Source organism: Mauremys mutica, chromosome 1, assembly GCF_020497125.1.
Source record: "Mauremys mutica isolate MM-2020 ecotype Southern chromosome 1, ASM2049712v1, whole genome shotgun sequence".
Classification (NCBI taxonomy): Eukaryota; Metazoa; Chordata; order Testudines; family Geoemydidae; genus Mauremys; species Mauremys mutica.
This window is the reverse complement of record NC_059072.1, coordinates 225476841-225501894: the sequence shown is the minus strand read 5'-3', so window position 1 is coordinate 225501894 and position 25054 is coordinate 225476841. Positions and strand designations below refer to the sequence as shown.

The 25054-nt window shown below is 40.7% G+C and overlaps 1 protein-coding gene across 5 annotated transcripts in view; it reads right to left on the bottom strand.

The window, feature by feature from the left end:
• PHKA2 (phosphorylase kinase regulatory subunit alpha 2) overlaps positions 1 to 25054 on the bottom strand; it is a 72399-nt gene that overhangs the window by 7104 nt on the left and 40241 nt on the right. For 2 of the 5 annotated variants that reach the window (XM_045016548.1, XM_045016627.1), the window contains exons 20-32: positions 24387 to 24560; positions 23055 to 23143; positions 21734 to 21867; positions 19664 to 19820; positions 17585 to 17664; positions 16570 to 16648; positions 16312 to 16441; positions 14845 to 14946; positions 12680 to 12798; positions 12101 to 12130; positions 10677 to 10730; positions 4236 to 4391; positions 2297 to 2350 (exon numbers count right to left, since the gene is read on the bottom strand). In XM_045016548.1, coding sequence (XP_044872483.1) covers positions 2297 to 2350; positions 4236 to 4391; positions 10677 to 10730; positions 12101 to 12130; positions 12680 to 12798; positions 14845 to 14946; positions 16312 to 16441; positions 16570 to 16648; positions 17585 to 17664; positions 19664 to 19820; positions 21734 to 21867; positions 23055 to 23143; positions 24387 to 24560 — 1358 coding nt within the window. The remainder of the gene's footprint in view (positions 1 to 2296; positions 2351 to 4235; positions 4392 to 10676; positions 10731 to 12100; positions 12131 to 12679; positions 12799 to 14844; positions 14947 to 16311; positions 16442 to 16569; positions 16649 to 17584; positions 17665 to 19663; positions 19821 to 21733; positions 21868 to 23054; positions 23144 to 24386; positions 24561 to 25054) is intronic. The other 3 variants (XM_045016777.1, XM_045016695.1, XM_045016867.1) reach the window with 3 other exon arrangements.

Genomic DNA, 25054 nt, shown 5'->3' with positions numbered 1-25054 from the left:
GTCTAAAAATGAATCCTATTTTTTGTAACTAGCCTGATGTTGGAGGAGGATGGGGGGAGGAGGGGAAACTTATCACTTCCACAAAATAAGGACTGCATTACCACAGAAAATTTCATCTTCTTTTGCAGCTGTTACCAGCACCATAACATAGAGTGATGCCTATGTTTCAAACAGGGATATGCACACTGAGCTGTGCCTCCATTCTGCTTTTCTGCTCTATTTTTATGAGCAGACAGGAGTCTGCATTACATAGGAATTCAGTAGGATTGTTGTGAATTTCAATACTCTACATACTTATAAAAGTGAGGCAGATAGGCAGGATGGCATTGTTTGCATGTATAATACACCTATAAACTTAAAGCCAGACTGTCTAATTTTAGGCCTACCAATTCTAACCGTATCCTGTTAATTCTGAAAACAGATCTGAAGGAGAGTGAATGCTGTCCAAGTGTTTTAACCAGTTAAATGGCAATAAAGCTTACAAGTTAGAATATGAGACTCATGCAGTATTACACTAAACAAGGCAGACATTACGCTTTAACAAGGGATGGTATTCATTTTAATCAAACAGCAATATTACACTGATATTCATTAATATATACCCATGAGTGAGGTGCCACCTTATAAGTGGTATGGGTGACAGTCACACCATAAGAGGTACTGCCATCGGCATACATGAAATTGTTAAAACACATGGCTTGCTGTACCAAGCGCACTGCAAAAAGATTTTGCATTTCACAAGTGTAATGCCACCTGTGCAAATGCACAATTGAATCAACCATAGCATTTAAGAGCAAGAAAAGAAGGTTTTTTATCATAGTGAACAAAGAGCTGCCTGGAAACTGCTGGAGGAGCAGGTAAGATCTGCTCCCATGGTGAAGAAAAACCATCTGCTCTGGAGACAAAGCAGCCCTGGTGGTAGGCAGCTATCCAAGGAAAGACAATGTTGGGAGTCAAAGATCCCTGAGAGTGGAAACAGGAATGGAGCATTGTAGGGTTTCGGTTGGGGGTGGGGTGAAATTCACGTGCTTCTCTTTTCCTGGAGGGAACATACTCAAATATCTTCAATTGACAAGAATGATCACAGTTTGCAATCTGTGAAACAGTTACTCTCCAGATGCTGAGAAACAGGCAGGAGGAAAGGTTTAGAGACAGTAATTTAACCTACTCACTCTACAGCTCGTTAGCCTTATGACTTGGTTCCCTGTTTCACTGGCTCAAAGCATCATTACACTATATCATACTGCGTCAAGGTCCTAACATGCAAGATTGTTTGTGGTTCAGGTGGTGGCAGAGGTGGTAGATGGGTCTCTTCAAAGTCTAGGATCGTGAATGAAAGGGAAAACTAAAATAAAACATCTAGGTGTAGCATAAATGAGCTACATTGACAAGGGAATCACTTGGAATCACTAAGTCCTATTGATGGATAGTCGCAACACACAAAGGAAGCAAGACTCTAGCACTTGCTCTCTCAGATTGAAATAGCTCAAAAAAATTATATGAAGAAAGAACAAGGTTTAAAAAGGCAAAATTTGGGTCAGCCACATTTCTGTGATTCGTATTTGTTTTTGTAACCACAGTGCTGAAATATTGTCTGCAGTCACAGAATTCTAAAAAGGTATTTGTCTTTGTTTAATTTCAGCAAACTTTAACCTTTCTTTAGTAAAAAATTAATACTTGAACAGGGAAAATTAAGAGAAAAAGACTGAATGCACATTAGCCACCAAAAAATGTTACATTATTGCAATTTTCCTAGACAATAGCATTCAGAGGTCAAGGACTGTTTTTAACATTTTCAAGTGGGAAATCTTGCTTCTAAATTCAGAATGTGCCATCAAGATTAATTATCAATTCACTGCAGGTGCAGAGCTCTGATACTTCATTGCCTGTGGTTAAAAATAACTTCACTTTCTTAAATGCACAGAGGGAAAAGAATATAAGTTAAAAGTGATGTTGAATAAGTGAATGAGGCTCATATTATGGTACATCATAGAAATTATACTAACACATGCAAACCTCAGATGTTCTAAATATAATCTTATGTTGTCGTGGGAAAGCCTAGTATTTTCAAGATTTGCATCTGTGAACATCATGGATCTCAGATTAAAATCTGCCCTACAGCATCCATCACTCAGACATTCAGCAGAACTATTAGTTAAGATTCAAACTGTAAAACTTCCATTGTAAGCTTAGATTTTAAAACAAAGCGTTTTCTCCAATGATCCTGTTACATGTGTGCTTGAGAGTCATACAACTTGTCATAAAACCATGGAAAAAATGTTATTATTTACTATACCTCTCTTGTAGTTGAAGAAGGAAGGACATAGCCATCAATGGACAGGCCATGGCACTAAAAATTTTTAAAAAAAAATCAATATTGATTAAAAACACAATCCTTAAAAGTATATCTGGAAACTTATATTCCTTTTGAGTTTTAAATTCTTCCTGGAAAAGCTGTTCTGATGTCTGACAAGTTTTAAAAACAGCGAACCCATATAAAATGTTATTTTATTTCTCCCAAAAAGTTCATCATATGACAAGAAAACTATTGGAGAGAAAGACTGGATGCTCTAAATAACCCTATGCCACACTTAAGCTGAAACACAACTGTTCAGTGGAAGGGAGGAAAGCAGTAACAGCAGGAGACATCTAAAGGTGAAAGTACAGCAAATTAGATATGAGCTTGCAATACGAAAGGACAATTAGAGGAGGGTAAAAAAAAAAGAAGCCCACCAACAGAGCAGCATTGTTATGGACCAGGAAAGTGAAGCTCCCTCTCTCTTGCTCTAAGGTCAAACACCACTTAGTTTAGGATATGTGACTTGGAGCACCAGAATAGAATATCAGTATATGAAAAGTGCCATTCAAAATGGCAACAAAATTATGGAGGAGCTAGACAAATTGGCATATGAGGAAAGAGTTTCAAAAAAATTAAATACATGTAGCTTGGCTAAGGCATGAGCAGGGCATGATGTTCATCTAGGCATCTGAAGTCTGAAAACACCAAGGAGGAAGAGGTATTAAGAATTGTCCAATGGGATTTTAAGAATAATTGGATGATAATGAGCAAAGGAAAATATAGGCTGAGTTTGACTAAATAAAATTCTATTTGATTCTCAAGGAAAAAAAAAAAGGAACCTTACATGTACAGTAGTTCAGGAAAGTGAGCTAATTAAAAGCAAAATGGCAGTGGAAGCCTAATATTGCCGAATCCGCAATTTCCACCATATTGCAAATAAAGTATGACCTCAGTCATTTTACAATTGTAGTTTGCTATCTTTTAAATGTTTTTCCTTTCATGGTCGCTGTGTAGAAGTCACTCAAACAACAAGGGAAACTGACTGACTATTCATGGGAAACTGTGACACTAACTATAAAAAATGCTGTCATCCATAAGGAAAACTTGAACAATTTTTCCTCTGAGCTGTCAGTTTTAGTTACTTTAGGTATTATTTGTAAAAATGGTACATTTCAGACAAAGGCAATTTAAGTTGGCAATGTCCCTTTAATAAACCTACTGGATAAATTCACAAAAGACTTGTGTCTTTGCTGGCATCAGTTAAGCTTATATTTTAGAGTGTTGCTTTGAATTGCACAACTGAGAGCATATATTCCTACCTCCACTTTAGTACTCAATACGGCTCAATGCTGCTGGGTGCTGAACACTCTGGCCCTAATCCAGCAATACACAAAAGCAGGTGAATAATCTCATTGAAGTCAACTGGAATTCATGTTCCCCTGTTTCTTAAATCATTCTCAAGTTCAGCTACTGCACCATACTACTAAACTCAGGAGCAACTTCAGGGATTATTTTCAGTGACAGTAGAGCAAACTAAAAATTGGTTTTAAAAATAGTCTAGCCCTTATGAAATCCAGCAGTAGAACTCAGACATTTTAAAGAAAGATAGCTTTTTATTTAACCCTTCCTATTCTACCGACTTATCTTCTTGAATTGGGGGTGTGCGGATTGTGAGCCCTTCAGTGTTAATGACCATGACCTATTTAAGATGGGGAACAATGTGAAACTGTAGAATTTAATCATTCGTCTGCAGTTTAGTGCTGGTTTCAGAAGAAATACATTGACAAACTGATTCATGAGCACATGTGAATGGAGCTCTTGTGTATTAGTCAGACATATTCCATAAAGTATTATAGTTTTTCCTGACCACAGTAATATTCCATCTGAAATACCAGCCTCCCAAGATACTGTACACCCTCAACTGCTATTAACTTACCTTCTGAAGGATTTTCCATACTTTTTGATAGAACCCTACAGGAACTCTGTTAATGGCACCATCAAGCCTTCTTCTGCGGAGCCATTGCCCTTGGCGATCACCCCAGCTGATGTCGTTTCCAGTAGACCCTGTAGGAGATGATGGAGTACTGCCCCTCTGCAAGACACAGACCATTTAGTAACTACAACATGTTAACATGAGGGCACCCACTCTTGCATGTTACACCATTCTGTTATAGTTTCAATTCAATGCAGTTTTTAGTGAATATTGACTGATTTCTTTTGAAGACGTTGGGAGGATAAGGTCAACGTTTTTCTTTCACAACAAATCTCTTCACATTTTACTTATTTGCCTCAATTTCAAAATGAGCCAATGAGCAATCAGCAAAACAAAATTAGCTTGATTTTGCAGCTTCATCTGACCCAATTAATAAAGTGAGTTTAGAAAAGTCTTCTATCATGGTTGGGGTGGGAGGGGGGATGTCTTTACTTGACAGAGCAACCACACAGACTGAATCCTAATTCTAAGTGGCACTGCTGTTAAAGTACTTAAACTTGGGAACAAATGCCTCACTTCTGACTTGGCAGCACCGGCTATTTTCCCCTTGCTCTTCCATTCAAAAACTAAACAGGCTGGACTCTCCTTAGCTTGAGATCAAAATACATATTGGGGATTTGGCTAAAGGTAAACTTTAGAGCTAAAAGTAGTAGGAAGGAATTGTAACTTTTTTGTAAATATGTTGTAAGCTCAATGGTGGTTTTAAGGTATACTATGGTATACTAAGGTCACAGGCATGCAAAAATGGTTAAACTAAACAGAACACATTAGTAGATTTGTTTGCTCACACTGCAAAGTATATGTGTATGGAGAGGGATCCAGTCAGGGCCGGCTCCAGACCCCAGCGCGCCAAGCAGGCGCGTGGGGCGGCATTGTCGGGGCAGGGCGGCAGGCGGCTCCGGCGGACCTTCCGCAGTCATGCCTGCGGGAGGTCCACCAGAGCCTGGGACGAGCGGACCTGCTGCAGGCATGACTGCGGCGGGTCCCCTCTTCCCGCGGCTCCGCTTGAGCTCCCGCAGGCATGACTGCGGCAGCTGCGCTGGTCCCGCGGCTTGGACGGAGCTCCCGCAGGCATGCCTGCGGATGCTCCTCTGGAGCCGCGGGATCACGGGACTGTCCGCAGACACTTCTGCCCCGGCCGCGGGACCGGGGAAGGGCGGCGAGCGCGCCGCCCTGCTTGAGGCGGTGTTATTTCTAGAGCCGCCCCTGGATCCAGTCATCCATGGTCAAGGGATGATTGTTAATCTGTCCCTTTGACAAATATCTTGATTGCTTCTCTGCCCCCTCTAGTGCAGTATATGGAGCAACTATCCCAACCTGGGCTTTTTCCATTTTCCTGATACCCAGATACAGATTTCTTTTGCGGCTATCTGCTAGAGCTAGGCAAAGGAATGCCCTTATGCCCCATTGAGGAGACGTTCCATTGGACCATCTCAGTAATCCCTGGGAGACACAAAGAGCAGAAATGGCATTTCCCCCATCAGACCTTTCCTGGAATTTTAAAAATTCGACTGGTCTTGCCAGCTGAGTTTTCCTTGAACATGAGTTTATTTGGTTTGTGGAACTTACCAGCTCTGCCAAGCATGTCTGCAGACCTTATAAATTCTTTGCACCACAGCCTTTGGTGTGAAAGACATTACAGGATCTGCAGCTGTGTTTTAAGACAAATGATGGGTCCGTAATTTCAGGAAGGCACTTTTGCAAGAAGCTACAGGGGTCAGAATCTATCTTGTAGAAATTATAATTGAAGATATTACATCTCTCCACATGTCAGACTTATATCCTGAATACTGTCATTATTGCTCTTGATTTCACTGTTATTTACTCTTTCAGGCTTGATCACGAGCAAATTGGGCAAACAGATTACTGCTCTTTGTTATCTGTAAAGTTGGGGCATCATCATTAAATTCTTATTTCCAGGGCTAGTGGAAATCACATGTGTTCTGCATTAGAAGCCCATATTCCTTCTTGCATAAGAATGGCTCTGGCATTCTTCAGCAGCCAGTCCACAGCCTGGGGAAGCAAAAGCCACCCATTTAAAGGAATGCACTGCAAAGGGCATCATAGGTTGAGAGAGACAAGGGCCCATATTTTGATACATGGGACTACTCAATAAATCACACATACACTATCAGTAGATGAAAGCCAGTGCTGTCTTATGGGCATGGCATTTAGGCCAAGTAAACCCACCACCTTTGCTCTCTATCTGATTATTTTCCCATAGCATTTTCCTTCTTTTAGCCTCTCTATGGCCAGCATGGGTAGCTTGCTTGCTAGCTGGCATTAGGTGGTCAAACCTCAGAGTGGTCCTGGTAACAGTGCCATCATATTGCAGTACACATGGGAACTGTTTACACTTGTGCCCAATTCTGTACAGCTTGGAATCAGATTATTTTAGTACTTGTGGCAGCCTTTCACATCAGTACATTTGTGTACTATTCTGCTGAACACCACACAGGGAAACACACACAAAACACCACAGCAGTAAACATGCTAACACTACAAAGCAGCGTGTATTAGTGAATAGGAAATCAGATACTGAAGACACGTAGGTAGGTAATATTGAGGGGCTATTGTTTCCATGCACTGGGTGTTGTAACGAGCCATGTTGCTGTTTGTACTTGTTCCCCAAAGCTCGTACACAGAGCTGCCCCCGGCTGGAGGCACCACCCCCTTTTTGTTAGTCCATGTAGCTGTTACTTCCACCTCCTCTGCTCAACTGTCACATTCTAACTGCCATAGAACCTTTGGATGCCAACATTCCATCTTTTGTGCTCATGGAACCCAGTGGGGATTGAACCTAGTGACATTCTAAACAACAGCTCTCAACCCTGCTTGTAGTTTCTTCCATCACTTCACACTGACTCAGCCTGGCAATCCTGGAATCTTCTTATAATACATGAATCATTCAATCCTCCTAAACTATACGACTCCTGGGCAATGTTCGCATCTTCCTCGCTTCTCTGTAAAAATCCAAGCGTCTCTCCCCTTGCTTACAAATATCCTTCATGGTAGTCCATCTGGGGGTTGGTGCCTGTGAGGGTATCCCCTTGTCTTAAAGGGGGAATCAAAGTAACAAAAGCAGTCCCTCCCATTTTTTTGGGAAGGAAGAAGCAACTTTTCATAGCTGGACTTCTGCTGCTAGACCAAGATACTGTATCTGTTGGTGCTTACACAAACATTTTCAAGTCAACCAACTGGACAAATAAGCCGGTTAGAGCAAAAGACAATTATGTAAAATCTAAGATTAATGACTTAAAAGACATCTTCATATTTCAGAGGACTTTTCTTTTGAATCTAACTTGGAAATACTTAAGAGGCAGGCTCTGTTCCATGACCAGAACAGCGTGCATAGATTAAAATGGGATTTCCTGCCTAGTGGGGACAACTTCCACAGTTTATCTGTTTGAACACTCTCAGGGCTAAACTGGTGGGTGCCTTTTAGGGAGCAGTGATGATTGGGAGTGGTGCAGAGACTATTGCAAGAGTTTCTGAATGTATTGTGCCCAAAAAAGAGCATAGAGAGACTATGCTATGACAAGGTGATGCACATGCATATAACCAGCTTTGTTGTCCTGTGCAAAGAAGGAAGAGTCTTGCACTAGCTGTGGCTCTAGACTTGCATAAACCTTCCAGTCAACTAGATTGTGCCCAGTTCTGTATTAAGGTAAAAAAGGCTACTTGCTCACTCTTGCACACCCATGCAGGGCCAGGCACAACTGCGCCTGGAGTACTGCCTAGAAAGGAGCTCATTGACAACCTGATCCCACCAGTCCTTTCCCAAAGGAAACTGCTACTGAAGTTTGTGGAAATTTAGCCAGAATAAGGTCTGCAGGATCAGAATGCTAGAAAACTACAGACTTGAATTCTAAAACATGATATACCTACTCAATGGCCTTTCCTTCTAATGCAAAACAACAACAAAAAAGCCCACCAGCTTACCTTTGCTGGTTTGATGCAGTATGTTCATTTTCTTTGTACAGCATCTGACTGGTGCACAGTCAAGCTTTCTTTCTCTAGTTCAGCAGAGATGACATTTAAGTAATGAAGGAGTTCAGCAGGAGTGCCTGTGCTGAATTAATTACTGTGTGCATAGTCATTTTTTTCATTTGTCCCTGTTTTGACTAAGCAGTTTATCCAGATCTCATTTAATAATAACTCACTACAATTGAATCAAGTGCACTGAGAATTTGGGGCCAAATTCTGTCCCTCTTTGCATTGGTGCAGAAGGACTGAAAAGCAACACACCTACTATGCAGGAGTCAGGCAGGCCATGGAGAAACCACAAAGAGGTACACGGCCTGCATCAGAAAAGTGTTTTGAGATGGTACATTGTACAATATCCATGGGGTTTGGGAGGCGTAACATGCACTGTGGGTCTGTGTACACATGGATCCACTGGCCAAAACCACAAAGGGTGGGTGAGTGTGAGAATAATGGAGTTTACTGTCCCTTTAAGACAGTGAAGGGACGCTTCCAGGTCTAGCATTGCCCAGTTTCAGGTTTCTGCTGTCAACTGCGGCATGATGGGAATTTGAGGGCCTGAAGCAGAGAAGGCATCTGGGAACTGCAGGTTACTAGAGCAAGGCATGGTGGGAAGGGGACAAGAGCTCCCTTCTCTCTTAAGAGTGAGGGTAGGTCTACACTTACCGCGCAGGTCGACGCGATGAGTTCGACTTCTCGGAGTTCGAACTATCGCGTCTACATCTAGACGCGATAGTTCGAACTCCCCGCGCGCTCCGGTCGACTCCGGAACTCCACCACTGCAAACGGCGGTGGCGGAGTCGACCTTGGAGCTGCGGACTTCGATCCCGCGGCGTCTGGACGGGTAAGTAGTTTGAACTAGGGTACTTCGAGTTCAGCTACGCTATTCCCGTAGCTGAACTTGCGTACCCTAGTTCGACCCCCGCCCTTAGTGTAGACCAGGCCTAAGAGCCTAGCTGGAGCAAAAGTTGCTGAAGACCTCTCCATTAAAGGCCTTGAAGAAAGATGGATGGCTGGAGAAGAAATTCATACTAGTAAAAGCCATAGGTTTAAATTCATCTTCATGTACTGGACCAGGATTTGGACCAGTAATCTTTGTCAATATTCAGAGTGGATGATATTTATCTCTGTCCACAGTGGCCAGCCCAAATCCTATGTACCATTTAACCTCCCAGGTTGTAAATGGTGCCTACATCTGGTGCAAACCCACTGAAAAGGGATGTATTGCACCTAGCGTGTACAACACTTGGTTCAAAGTGCAGCAAGTTATTAAGGATAGTATCAGAGGGGTAGCCGTGTTAGTCTGGATCTGCAAAAGCAGCAAAGAATCCTGTGGCACCTTATAGACTAACAGACATTTTGGAGCATGAGAGTTATTTGGAAATGAAACATTCTATTTTTTGAGTATTAAAACAAACTAAAGATCTTGCAAAGTTATCCTTGAGGATATGAATTAGGAGCCCATAAAAGTGAAACCTTTCAGCTACTAATATTGAAGATTTTAGCTTTACTCGACCAGAGGTGCTGGAACAATTTGTATAGTGGGGGTGCTGAGAGATGTTCAACCAAACTGTAAACCCTGTACAACATGATGGAAACCACTTCAAGCCAGGTGGTGTGGCAGCACCCCCAGCACCCCTAGTTCCGCATCTATGTACTCGCCTTCACAGTGAAGCCAATTGGTCTTTTGGTGTAGTACAGGTAGGCCCTGTGTTAATTGTTATCCTACCACCTAAGATAGCTAACATTTGTCATTTTACTTGTATGGCTATTTGTCCATGCAGACTGGGAGAATTTGGGAGTTAAGGAGGAGCTGGCATAATGAATTAATATGCTTTATCCTTCAGATGAAAAGGCAGGCCTAATTTCAAACTCTTATTTAGATCGAGAAGTAAACGTGAACTTGAAGGGAATCTCATCCAAGTCCCTAGTAGACAAAATTACTCCTCAGTTTTATCCCAACAGGGGTGGAATAGAAGGGCAAGATATTACAATACCTGGAAACTGGCCCACACTTTGCTCTAACCAGTACTATTATCTCTTTTCTTCTATGAACTCAAAATTTATATAACTACAACCCTCCCTGAGAATAAACTGGGTTAAACTTATATTTCCACATTACCATTAAATGTTCAGGCCTGCACAGGATTTAGCCACACAGCTCCTAGTCAAGTAGCTAAATCCATCATAACTCTGAAAATTTAGAAGAATGTGGAAAATAAGATTTCTGTTATAAAAGACCAGAAATAAGAATTGGCTGTCCATGAAGGTGAATGAAACAAAAAGCTAAGGTTTTAAAAAAATACATACATTTCACATAAAAAAAAGCTGCAAGTTATGTTTAGACTCCCTGCAGAGGGAGAAAAGAAACAGACTGCAAATTTCTGAATGGTATTTTACCGTGAACCTGGAAGTGTGCATGCTGCTGAACATGGAATGGCCCCCATAAAAGAACTACAAAACAGAAATAAAAAAAAGTCAGTCATGACAAGACAAACAGATGAAGTGACATGCATGAAAAGGAACAAATGTGCAATAAAAATTAAACTCACTTATTCACTTAAGAGAACCATTCTTTGGGTCAGAATGGGCTCTCACACTGGTACAATTTCATTGAAATCAGGGAAGTTACTCCTGATTTACAGTAAAGTGAAATCACAATTAGATCTTTTATGTTTAAGGATCTTCAGAGGTTTATATTCATCTCTTACTATGCTATTACAAGCTTTCCACAGAATCTACCTCAAATAGCACAAAGACATAAAAACCCAAATGCGATTAAAAAAAAAATGAAGCTGCCGCCATACGATGCAGGGTCGATATTGCAAGCTTACATTTTCTCTTCAGCATCCCTTACTTTATATTAGTGCTAGAAAGAAAGTTATCCCATGCTATCAAATCATGCAAGTTGCCATCCAGGCCGGTAATGCTTAGCAAAACTAGTGAGGCAGTTTTCCAAGAGAAATGATTAGATGCTGGTTAGCACCTAAGGATATTCTTAATAGCTTTCTTTTTGATTAAACAATAATGATTCAGATAAGCTATAAAAGTAATGGGACTGATTTTCAGAAGTATGGAGCACCCAAAGAAATCAATAATTGGAGCTGGAGGTGTTAAGCATATTTGAAAATCAGCTCCAATATAGAAACACTCTAAGGTCAAAACAATCAAAATGTTCTCCGTCAACTGATAGCTTTAAGAGTCAGGTTCCCCCCCTCCCCCCGATACAAAAGGCTGAATATTCCTGATGGCCCAACAAAACCTACTGGGAATCAACATGAATGGAAAAAGTTCAACTCTCCTCAGCAGGAAAGAAACCACTCAACTCCTTTTCTGTGCAGAAATGGCACCTCTCCTTCTAAAGCGACTAATCTCAGGAAACATTTTCCCACCTTTACATTTCTACAGAAAGTTGCAACTGTGCTACATCTCTATGTAGAACAATATAATGCTGCCATCTAATGGCCAGTCAAGTATTCCAGAAGGCAGGACATTATAATGTGTTCTCTACTTGAAAGGAAATTAACTCAGATATTCACAGCTTGCCATGTGACTGATATCCACACTCTAAATTTGATATAAATTGCTAGACCTCTGGAGATACTGGAACATAGGTCATTCTGCTCACAACAACAAACTAGCAGCAGTAACACAGGCAAAACTGCACCATATTAATTAAATCATTTATTATTTGAATGTTAAAGCATTTTGTATTCAGAGCATACAAAAAGCCTCTTAGTTCCCTTAGTTCTAGGACAAGTATACATAATTCAGCAGTGAAGGAGAAAAACATTCATTCTTATGAACATACTGATTTATTTCACCTTTTCATCAGCAGATAATCTCCTATTCATCTGGAATCAAAAATTAATTATGCAATTAATTTAAACAAATGTTTGCCTTCCAACCTACCATTTACTAAAGTAAACAGAGTTCTTTACCTCAGACATTCTTTACCTGAGACATTAAAGATTTGTATGCCAGGAAAAACAGAGGTGTAAAATACAAGAATGAATATTGTTTGAGCCAAATCTTGCTAATGGAATCTTTACCTAAGTAAGAATGATGGGAACTTGGTCTGTCAGGTGCCCTTAATGCTTCAAACCAGGAGCTGGTTGAAATATGCTAATTTCAGAATTTTAAATTAAAACCAAAAAGGAAAATGGTTTGGAAAAAAAATTGATTTCCTTACCTCCTCCCGCCCCCGCCCTCCCCCTTTTTTTTTTTAAAACAGCCACTACTACTTCAAATAATAAAACAGATAGGAAAAGTTTGCAATTTACCATGAATGTAATAGGGACTAGATATAACAAAAAATAATCAGTTTTGTCTCCTAAGTTTAAAAATAACTTTCATAAATCCTGTGCTGCTTAAAGAATGCACAGAAAAGGAGATCCTCCCACCTGTTTCATTTCACTCTTCAGTCTAGTAATGCCACTTCTTTCTGTTTTAGTTGCTCCAGTGTGCCCCACTTCATGAATAGAAATTGCAGGGCTGGAGGTAGAGGAATCTAGAGGCCGCACTAAAAAAAGAAACAAGGCAGTTTTCTAGATTAAACGTAGCTATGTTTAAGTAATAATAAGAATACAACTTAAAACTGTATGTCAAAATTAAAGGAAAAACACCTTGTAATCTCAAGACTATGCACTTTCCATGATATCTCTTTACTTCCAATAAGATGAAAAGCATAAGTCAAACTTTCAAATCAGAATGGCCTAAAGTTAGGCTTCTAAATCCATATTTAGACATTTAAATATTTTGGCTCAAAATATTTCAAAGCTAGTGTGAATCTGCAGCCAGTTCTAATGCCACTCAGGAATTCCTGGGAACTCTTGATATGTCCTTTGAAGTTTAGACAGGCCAGATGTTTTTGGTCTCAAAACCCTTCAACCCTGGTCACATTAAACATTCTCATTTTAAAAGTCTGTCTGCGTATCACTGAGAATTTGACATGGGCTAATTTTAGTGCATGAAGTTTTCTGTATTCATGTATATGTTAAAACAATTTGATGTGCAGTTACTTGACATGATTTGCAGACCTGTGAAAGGATGAACTTTCAAAAATGGTTGTTAGGTAGGAAGGAGACAGAGCTCTGCTTTGTCAATGTCCATTACATGCCCAGAACAAATGATTGAAGCACTATAGCATCTAGCATCTATAAATATTTGCCATTCACAAGCATTTTCATCAGCTCCCAGTTTCAGACCCACATCTATGTTTTAAGTTTAATAATGAGCCTTAATTATCATTTAACTGTGTGCACATAATTGAAATCAACCAACACTACACATTGTATCTGGTCTTATGTAGGTACACAGCACAAGGAGCTTCTCACTTTTGTGCCCCTACACAGAGACCAGACACAAGCCTAGTCCTTGTCCTCAGAGTGATCCTGGCTAGTCCTGACAGCAACCCTAGCCTACCCTAAACAGGTGGAGGGGAGAGGGCCATTCCCCTCCTCATCTGTAACATCCTTCACAGCTGGGCCTATACTGAATGGGGAGCACGTATTGTACCCTGTAAAAGGGCGTAAGGCAGGGGCTGCTCTGGTTCACACTTCCAGATGTTCATTCATTTACACCATCTGGGAATCTGGCCTTCCATGCCTAAATCTAATACGTCTCCCAAAGCTCCCACTGAGACACCATGCATCCGTCCCCCACACAACAACGTGGCAGGGACTGTATGACCACACACCAAAGCCCAATCCTAGAACAGGTTTCAGAGTGGTAGCCGTGTTAGTCTGTATCAGCAAAAAGAACGAGGAGTACTTGTGGCACCTTAGAGACTAAGAAATTTATTTCAGCATAAGCGTTCATGAGCTAAAACCCACATCTGATGAAATGGGTTTTAGCTCATGAAAGCTTATGCTCAAATAAATTTGTTAGTTTCATTGTTATGTCATCTCTTCATTTTTGAACGCAGAGTAATCCTTAAAATGTAAACTGTTCTAGGATTACTTGTGGCACCTTAGAGACTAACAAATTTATTTGAAGCTTTCATGAGCTATGAACGCTTATGCTGAAATAAATTTCTTAGTCTCTAAGGTGCCACAAGTAATCCTAGAACAGTTTACATTTTAAGGATTACTCTGCGTTCAAAAATGAAGAGATGACATAACAATGAAACTATCTCTGCCATGCTAAGGTATGTCACCTGGCTGATGCACATGTTGAGGGGCAAGATAGGTTATAAACAGACCACTCTTTGTACATATAAAAATGCTGGATGCAATCTCACTACAATTCTTATCCTATCCCTCCTGTCTGGAAAGATCACATATTTCCACAGATGCGTCCAAAAATGATTAAGTGGTCTTACAATATTGCTGAATTAAAAATTCTATAGTTCAAAATAATACTTGGGGTACTGAAAATAACAGGCATGTTTGTTTTTAGATATTAAACCTTTGTGTTTCATAAATAATCGTGATCTCTGCAGCAAACATTTCTAAAGAGGAGACTGCCGCTTATAAAACTTAAAATAAATTCTGCATCTAAATAGCTCTTTCTTAATATATACATGCACAAGTTATAATATATTAAAGCAACCAAATAGACAACTTACTGCTTCTTTCAACGCCAAACTCTTTCCCACTCAAAATATGGTGCAGGAGATTTTTCATATCAAAGGGGCTTAGATTCATTAAACTTTCTGAGGCTTCTTCACCTAGTGAAAAAATACTATACTAGGTCATTCATATTGTAGTTTTTCTAGGAAAACAGGGTTAATTCCTAGTTATGGTCTGTTATGAATATTTGCTTTTTTTAAAAAAAAATAAGCAAAAAGTAGCTGACAAACCCTAAAGAGGTAATCTTCATAAAAGGAACTCTAATTATTATTTGTATTAGGGTTTGGGCAAAACCTCACAGAAGCTAGTGGGTATAACAGCTACTCTTCATTAGGATAGATGTAAGAAACAGTTAAGGCTTCTTTATGAAAGGAAATAGCTGAAACAATAGGATCCACCACCCAAAACACAGGCCACATGCAAGGCTGCTGGTCAGGAATCTGAACTATGTGGACAGAGGAATTTTCCTGAGGTGTGCCTACATTACAAGTGCTACAGCTACATCATTGTAGTGCTGTAGGGTAGACACTTATTGCAGCTACAGAAAGTAATAACTCCACCCCCTTAATGTGGTAGCCAGGTCAACGGAAGAATTCTTTTGTTGACCTAGTGGTGTCTACGGTGGGGTTAGATTGACCTAACTAATTAGCACAGGGCATTAAATTGTTTACAGCCCTGAGCAATTTAGATTGGTCAACCTAAGTTTTAGTTGTAGACCAGGTATCAGTGTGACTTAGGGCAGCCGAAGGGCTTGACCACGCAGCCCAGCAGTTCGGACTTCGGTGTGTGTGAACTGCAGCGCACAGTAATGTACTGTGCTGTAACTCCCCCGCTCCCCATGTGGACACTGCAGCATGAACTAAAACATATCTAGTTCATGTTAACGTAGCCATCATATCTAGTTCATGTTAACGTAGCCCTGGACTACGTTAACACACAGTAGGACCTTTCGTGCCTGCACCCTCCACATGGGGGAGTTGCAGCATAGCACACCCGTACTGCAGGACGATGAACACATAGTCTAAATGGCTAGGACACTTTTTAAAAAGAGTGTGGGTATTTCTTTATGTCAAAAGGGTGCTAGGAATGCATATTATTTTTGAAGTTTGTAACTGTGTGTGTTGGATAAAGGATTTAAGTAAAAAACAGATTGTGTTTAAGCTGAGCTTTCCTGGGGAAATAAAAGCTAAAACTACACACACAAAATTGGGAGTCTGCTTAAAAATCCTAATACAGTCATTCTATTTTTAAAGCCCCCCTCCCAAGAATGTTTTAAAGCCCCCCCGATTGTCTCTTTACGGTGTTTATTGAAGGGAGAATTTTGACAGATATTTTAAGAAAAGGGCTATGTTAAAAATAATCAAATTATTTGTCTTGTCCTATATAACTGAAATGTTGATCATTGGGGGCAGGGAGAGGAGAGATATTTGTTTACTACAGTATTACAGTACAATTGGACTTACCTGAACAGTTCAAACTGCGAAGCAGCTCAGTAGCCATCACCTGAATTATGAGTCCAATGCGGAGTCTGAGCATCTCTGCAAAAAGGCTGGGCTGTGACCTGACGTACATAGCCAAATACACCACTATCTCCTGGCATGAGCAAATGAACAAAGGATATCTATTCAGGGGCCTTCATCATAACTCTGGCCAGCACCAGACAACACAAGAAACAGAAGGTACAGCATGAAAAACCCCCACTCCTTCCACGTGTTTTATACCTGGGTAAGGACTGCAATACTGATGTCTTGCCCACTAGCTTCATAAATAAGCTTGGACAACTCTTCCGGTGGCAGAGAGCTAAGGAAAGTGAACCAGACAGTTAGGAGTGCTTACGATGCTTGTTATTTTCTACATGCGTCAACTGTTTGGATGTAGAGATTTTAATTTGAAGTGTCTAACTTAAAATGCACCAAAACAACTTTGCTTTATAGACCTTACAGACCCGTGATTCCTTCTGAAAATAACAGTTAATAATTTGGAAACTGTAACGAGGGCCTCCTGTTTGCCCTCGCTCTATGGGACCCCTGCACCCACAAATCAGCCAGGCACCTCTTCTGGGTGCAATCACCAGTGCCTTTTATTTACAGTGTCAGCTCCTACCGCCTTTTATTTACAGACCGCTCCAAACTAGCAACCTGGGGGACCACTCGTTTCTCCAGCACACAGGGACACACAGCCCTTGGCTCCTCCCTTTCCTTTCTCCCACTTCACTTCCTTCCTGCCAGCAGGGGCGGCTCCAGGCCCCAGCATGTCAATCGCGTGCTTGGGGCGGCATGCCGCGGGGGGCGCTCTGCCGGTCGCGGGAGGGCGGCAGGCAGGCTGCCTGCGGCGGCATGCCTGCGGCGGCATGCCTGCGGAGGGTCCCGGTGGTGCCGCGGGACCAGCGGACTGTTCGCAGGCACGCCTGCGGGAGGTCCACCGAAGCCGCGGGACCAGCGACTGGCAGAGCGCCCCCCCGTGGTGTGCCACCGTGCTTGGGGCGGCGAAATGTCTAGAGCCGCCCCTGCCTGCCAGCTCCATATAGCCCCCTGGCTAATAAGGCCCACAGGTGCTTCCCTTCTATCAATTAGGCATGGCATACTCAGCCAGCTCCAATGAATACTTAATTGGATCTGGGCTAACAGGGGACTGGCTCAGGCTCTCCTGGCCAGCACCCTGTTACAGAAACACTGTATCAGCAGTAGGAACTCTGAAATACAAGACATCCAGACTGACACGAGAATTAACACTTACGCAGTAATAGTTTTTTCACGCGGCTCAGGTGGCAGGCCAACTGTAAGCTGCTTGTGGTGTGACAGAAGGTCTGTGCATGCCTATTACAGTCCAATACAGAAAGCAAGAGAGCCCACTCTTAAGTTATAAGGCAACAATAATAATTTTTTTTTTAATTCTAGAAAAAAAGCATTTCTTCAGTAATTCCTCAGTGTATTTGCATCTGCTACTAAATGTACAGTTCAGAGGCAGATCCTCAGCCATTGTAGATTAAATGTACATGAATGTAGATTGTCACAGGTCCACTGAAGCCAATGGATATATGACAATTTCACCTTCAGTGGTGCTAGCTCTGGCCTATGGAGTATTCTAACCCTTCCTATATTATTATTACTTTTTACAATAGATAAAGTTATGAGAAAACTTCATTGGTGTGTGTGGGTGTGAGAGAATGTGTGTATTACAGCCAGAACGCCTCTGAACAATTGCATCCCTTCAAAAAAAGATTCTCTGTATGTAATATAGTGTCCTATAGTAAGTTTAGACACTTTAATTCACTTCCAAATAGGCACTGCCTCCCCCCCACCCAGTCCTGCTGTAAGTTACCTTCTTTATGTTGGTCTTAGTGCAAAGGTAGGACTGGTGTTTAGTTTAACAGATATAAGGCCCTGAATCAAAGCCCACTGAGAGCAGAGTGGTGTTTCCCAACCCTCCTGAGAACTAATCACACCCTCATCCTCCTCTGCACTCCATTGTCAGAGTCCTAACATCCTAACTTATAAATTTTTCAATGTCCCCATGCCCAGCTAGCCCTTTGTGGCCCCTCTAGGAAGACAGGAAAAGAACATGCTCCACGCTTAGGGAAATGATGCAGTGCAGTTACAACAAATTGCTGACTGTAGCCTTTGTGTGTGTGAGATCAAAGCGCTGCAATACCATTGCACAGGATGAAAAGCAAGCCGAAAAATGGCTAGGAATGATAGCAAGATGCAAATCTCAGGAACTTACTGTAACTAAGTATAAGCACGGCAATTGGATACTTATTTAAGACAGCTGAAAGGAAATAATTTTTAATGATGAGGATGAAATCAATGACCAGGTTTACATTACAAACGTACATCAGTATAACTATGTCACTCAGGGATGTGAAAAATCTACACCCTTGAGTGACATGGTTATACCGACCTGATCCCCAGTGTAGACATAGCTACCGCCTCTCACGGAGGTGGATTCACTATGCCAGCTGGAAGATGCTCTCCCATCAGCGTATTAACTTGGTCACTAAAGCGCTACAACAGTGCAGACAAGCCTAATGTGTAGGCAACTGACTTCTGCCATTTTCCTTACATAGTTCCAGATGTTTTGTCATTCCTGTATATTTCAATACACTTAGGACTTTAGACTGTAAGCTCTTTGGGAAAGAGACCATTTTTGTGTACTGGCCTATGATTTCCCTGCCATTACAGGGGTCTTGAGCACTGGTGCACCTTGTTTTCTCCTATTCTCTGCCTTTGGCACATAACAGTCTAGTCTCCTGTGGGCTGTAATACTTTGGTCTAATTTTGATTGTTGGGTTTAGTGCATGGGTGCTGATGGCCTGTGATGTACAGGAGGTCAGACTAGATGATCTGGTGGGCGCTTCTGGCCTTAAACTCTATGACTGAGGCGCCAAGGCACTACGGTAACACAAATAAATAATTATTATAATCAAGACACCTTTTTATTTAAAAAAAAAAATCATCATCTAACCTTCTCCAGTACTGCAGAACTTTTCTAGTCTCACTTCACTAACCTACAACCCTCAAGTCTCCAAATAACCAGGCAACCTCACTCAGATTTTACCTTTCTCAGAGAAGTTCAAAGGCAGAGTTTTATTGTAGGGTTTCATGTTACTAAGCCTTCACTGCTGCTCTAAAATATACTACAGCATTCTCTTTGCTTTAACACACTTGATGGAAGGTAAAACCAGAATGGGGTAAACATAGGCCACATTGTAATTTGTGTGATGAGTGTTAATAGACAAAACTATTTGAGAATATCTGTTTCTGGGGCACACAGGTGGGAAACTGAAGAAACTGGCAACATTTGTGTTTGTTGTACCTCAGCCAGAACTTCCACTCTCTTTCTGAGTATGCCAGAGATGTAACGAATTAACCCCCACTCTTGGTTCAGGCCTGCCTTGCTGTAGAGCTCATTGAGCAGACAATGAACGGTGACACCATACTGTCCATTCAGCTCTGTATCCCAGTCTGGGCCTCTGCCGGAAGAAAAAGCAGAAATGACAACTTTGATGCCCAGAAGCAAAGAACGCAGATTTCTAAAGACCATCCATGCAGAGACATGACAGATGGTGAAAGCAGGAAACTGAACTCCCCTATGATCCTGCAAGGTGCCAAGCAGTCTGGCCCTTATCCAACAGATCACTTGGGAAGGAATTTACAAGCACAGAGGGCAATGAGGCATGTATTAGAAGTCAATAGGATTTGGGCACATAAATCTCTTTGGAAATCCCACACTTAGATTCTTGCTTAAAGTTAAGCATGTGAGTAGTCTTGCTGAAGTCAACAGAACTGCTCTCATGCATTAAGTTAAGGATTTGTTTAGATAATTTGTTGGATCAGGACCAAAGTGCTCAGCATCTTGCAGGACAAAGCCAAAAAACAACAGTTTTCACCAACAGTGCTGAAGATTGCATTAGTTTCTTCAATGTGTCACGGGTTTCCCATAGATTTTTTCATGTTGCCTTTTCTCAAGTTGTTAATCAAACTTCCACACTATACCCTATTAGATTTGACGTCTTCTGGACATCAAAAGAAGGTGGTAATGCTGCTGCTGTTCATCATGGTGAAGATGCTGAAAGAGGCAGTGAGTGTATTTTTGCAACTGTGTTTGGGGTTTGAGAATTCTGCACTCTAGCAATAGGTCATAGGAATCCAAACACTCTGGAGAAAACTGCTGGAGATTATACCAATGAAATAATAGTGACATTCTTCTTGGGAAACGACATCTTTCATATTTCTAAATTTCTGGAAGGGGCATGAAGAAGAGGTTCAGATAAAATTTTTGTTCATCTCCTGTGTTTTTAACTCCCTCCAAGAGTGTCATGGTGGTGAAGAACTTGGCTCCCTGTTGATTATGCTTCATAATATTACCAGAGTGCCTTCCCCCCCACCCCAGCTAATTTTGGTGGGAAGCAGTGCATCAAAGGGGGTTGCCTTTGGAAAGATGATGTTGCTCTGACATTGGCCCAACACAGTGGAAATGTGGGTGGGTTGATATAAAGGGCAAGGGAGAAAAATGAGGCTGCTAGACATATGCTCAGAAAGATCCCGGATCCCAGAAAGGCCTCGCTGTGAGAAGCAAAACACAGAAGTATACAAAAGATCGTGTATGCTATTAAGAAAACCCAGCCTTGGGTGAAGTGTCCCCCACCCTTAAGCTAACTCTCTGCCAATATCCTGTAGTGTTTCTTCAACATAAAAAGAACAAATTAGTATGTATTAGTAAATACACTCTTACAAGACTGGTGTTGGATTAAATTTGTGTTCTGTTCTCATCAACCCTGTTTAGTCACTGGGCTATTTTACTATGTTTAGCAGCTCCAATTAGACATTCCCAAGAGTATTTTGAGGATTGTTGGATTTTAGCCAATGGTCACTTTAACATGCAAGAGACAAAGAAAAATTCATTAAAATGACATTTGTACTCTATGCAGAGAAGCAATATTCTTTTATATACTGAAAAATAACACAGTGAAACAATTCTGCACCAAATGTCCACATGCCTGCCTACCTACCTGTGTATAAAAATTCTACCCAAACTTCTTCTGAACTTATTGGTGCACAATAATATTGTATCATGTACTGTATTTTGCAACCGTAGAAGACTTACGTATTTGATTCCAGTGAGCTTTGTTCCAGGCCTCTAGTGCCAGTGCATATTTTATGCTAAACAATTCCTCATCAGGTCCCTGTGTTCTTACCTGTCTCACCTAAAATCTGTACATCTATGCATTAGTATACTTAAGGTACCTGTAAATATCCCTATAAAAAAAACAAACTATCAAAGTAGACTGAAATGTTTACAGTATCTGTGCTTTTGTTTGGGAAACCTGTGATGGAACTTCCAGACAAGCTGAAGAGACAATTCAAAAAACCCTTGATAACCTACTTTATTATATACAAGACGTATAATATATCTGCTTGATCATGTAGAGTTGAGCACTCCTTCAGCTGTTCAACTAACTTCTCACAATCCAAATCACCATGATCATCTTTGGGCAAGTGCAAAACAGATTCAGGATCCTGATGATCAAAGACAGAAGAGATAACCAAAAAAAACAAAAAAAAAACAACAAAAGTATGAAAGACTAAGTAGATGGAAGACTAACTCATTAATTCTGGCTACTCACTGGAGAAGACATAATAATGCACAGTAACGGAATTCCTTATTTGAAATTTAGATACACCATGCAGTTTGCATCAAACTACAGTGGAGATGGTGATTAATCCCAGAAAATATAGCAGTTACTATGGAACATTCCCTCTATGGTCACAAATATTTTTGGTCCACTGAGTCAGCAGAGATATTATAATGTGAGAAAGATATTTGGCCAAAGAAACTAGACATTTTGTAACAGCAGGAAACAAACGATTCTCATCTCTCTCCTGTCATTTGTTATGAACTTTATAAATCAGATGTGCATGAGCACTGATCTAATAATTTTTTAAACTAACAAATTTAGTTGAAATCAAGTAAAAAGATTTTCCAACAAGTTCTGTTGGTTTCTTCACCTGTACTTCTAAATGGTTCTTTGCAAGTGAAGATATTGCCATTAGAAATTTTCTAAACAACGTATACAATGAACTGGCAGCAAATGAGTTGAGGGAAAATTGTGGTTAGATGAAAGTGACTCTGTTTATTAAACTGTCGGGTGCTGCATGACTAATACACTCAGGACCATATCCTTTTTCCACACGCATAAGAGAATATTGGCCTTTGAAGAGAGGAATTCTGCAAGGGGTGGAATCCCATCCTTCCAGGATATGAAACATTTTGCAGCTGACAGTGCATTAGCTTCTGTTGGAGCTATATCTCCATCCTGGTGGGGTTTGGCCAGTAAAGCCACATAGCCACCAGCCATGCACTGTCCTTTCACAAATCCCCCTACCCACACACTGCTGTGAATTGAACTTCTTGGGAGAACAGGTCAATGGTGGATGGGGAGTGCAGACCACACTAAGTTCCAATATGCTGTCCCTCCATTGCTCTGGTCTCGTGACCTATCATCCCTATATGGCTATGAAGAGGGTGGGGCAGGATTTGCCTCTAAAAGATAACAGGTTATTTTACTGTTTCGCTAATGTAAAGGAAGCATTTCATTCAATAACACACCATTAACTATAATTTCCAAACAAAAACCCCTTTAATGGCTAAAAAGTCATTCCAAATACAATCTTCCAGAACTTGTATAACCATTCCACTAGCTCACCTTCACTTCAAGAGGATGTGGGGAATCAACGAGATTCAGAGATTTTCGGTGGGTGTTCAAAACTTTAGTTGGCAGAGTCATCGAAACGCCTGAAAAGCCAAACAATCAACATGCAAAGGAAATGCAACATCTGTTAAAAGAATAGTACTGAGTGAAAATGTTAGAAACACCTCTAGCAATCAGAATGCAAGAGCCATGCTGTCTGGGACACGGTACACGTAACTTACACACCAAGCTTCACACTCAGGTTTTTATCTTATCTCCTTAAATAGAGACTGATCCAATGTGATTTATCATATGGTAGCACCCAAAGGCTCAAGCAGAGTCAGTGCTCCATTGTGCTAGATTCTTTACCAACACCCAGTAAAAGACAGTCCATGCGCCAAAGATCTTGCAGTCTAATGATACAATCTAGCACAATACTTAGGAGTGTGATAAACTTTAAGCACAAGAATAGTCTAACTAAGGCAAGTAGCACAACTCATGTACATAAAGTTAAGGATATGCTTTCCTTGATTGGGACCTAAAATGACAAAAGACAGATGAAGATGAATGGCAAACACCTGGTTAATTTCACCTTGTTTTTATTATAGCCTCAGGACAGCCTATTTGGGAAGGACAGGGATAAGGATAACAGGTTTGTACACTACTAATATATATTATTTATATAGGGCCTGATCCCAGATCCAGTGGAGTCTTTCCATTAACTTCAATGAACACCGGATTTCCATATACATTACATGTCTATTTACAGATGGGTTTAGCTGGTAAATTATCTAATAGCCCTTCAATCTATCCATTATTGTTTACAATGCAGCCCTTTATTAATTTGTTCTTGTAATTCTGGAGTTTATGTACATCAACTGGCATTTTCTGGTGTTAAAGATGTTTCATGTCCCAATGTCCTTATTAAAAACAAAAGCGTTCAGTTCATTTTATAATAACAAAATGTAGAAAACCCAATACATCCAATCACATTGTGGTATCCCACTTCCCTCGTCTTTATCCGTCTTTTGTTATTGTAGGTTCCACTCAAAAATAGCACCTGCAAATATGAGTACAAAATAAATGGGTCTAGTTGCAACTGATTTAATCCAAATGGACAATATGAAATGTTTAAGTTCCGTGGCATGTTAATTGCACAGATACCATGAAATGACATAGGACTGAGGGAATTATGAAGCAATCATTCTGAACACAGAGTAACACACTACCTTGTTACTTTCTAGCAACTGCAATTTACTTGTGTCACCAATTGTAAAATTCTGTTATTTACATTTATCACATTTATCATCCAGTAAGAATTTAAAAAAAAAATCAGAGAAAACATACATGGAACATCCAAACCCTTTGCCTTGGCCATTATTGACAGTATCTCTCGCATGGAGTGAACAGCACTGAACATATGAGGCTGATTAGCATTCTTTGAAGTTGGAGGCAGGTAGGACTTAAGCGCTGTGCTTTGCAGTATATCATTTATATACTGGTCCAGCTCATCTTGGCTTTCTGGAGAAAGACAAATAGAAAAGGCTTATTAAAACAAGTGACTGGAAATATTGACATGTGCTTCCTTTTAGAGGCACAATATATTTTTTCCACAGAAAGGCAAAAAAGGACAGAGACCAGAGACAACATAGTGAGGACACTGTCAGCTTTATTTTTTTTAATTGAACAACTTGAACAAAAATCATGTTTCTAGTAGATTTCTCTTTGAAATAGTATTTCCTGGATTTTTTCCCCCTAAACAGAAAGAAAGAAAGAAAGAAAGCAGGGGAGGTGGTTCTCTAGCTGATGTTTAGAAGGGTCTTTTGGCTGGGTCATAGGGCAACACTATTACACATGATCATGCACACACCTAACTTCACTGTCAGTTTTGCTGCTGCTATTACTGGTAAATACCCTCTTATGAGGGCTGGCGAAGAGCTCCCCTCTCAAAGAAATATATGAGTATTGTCACCCTACTAGTGCCTGAGACACACAGCGACTGATCATCAACTGTC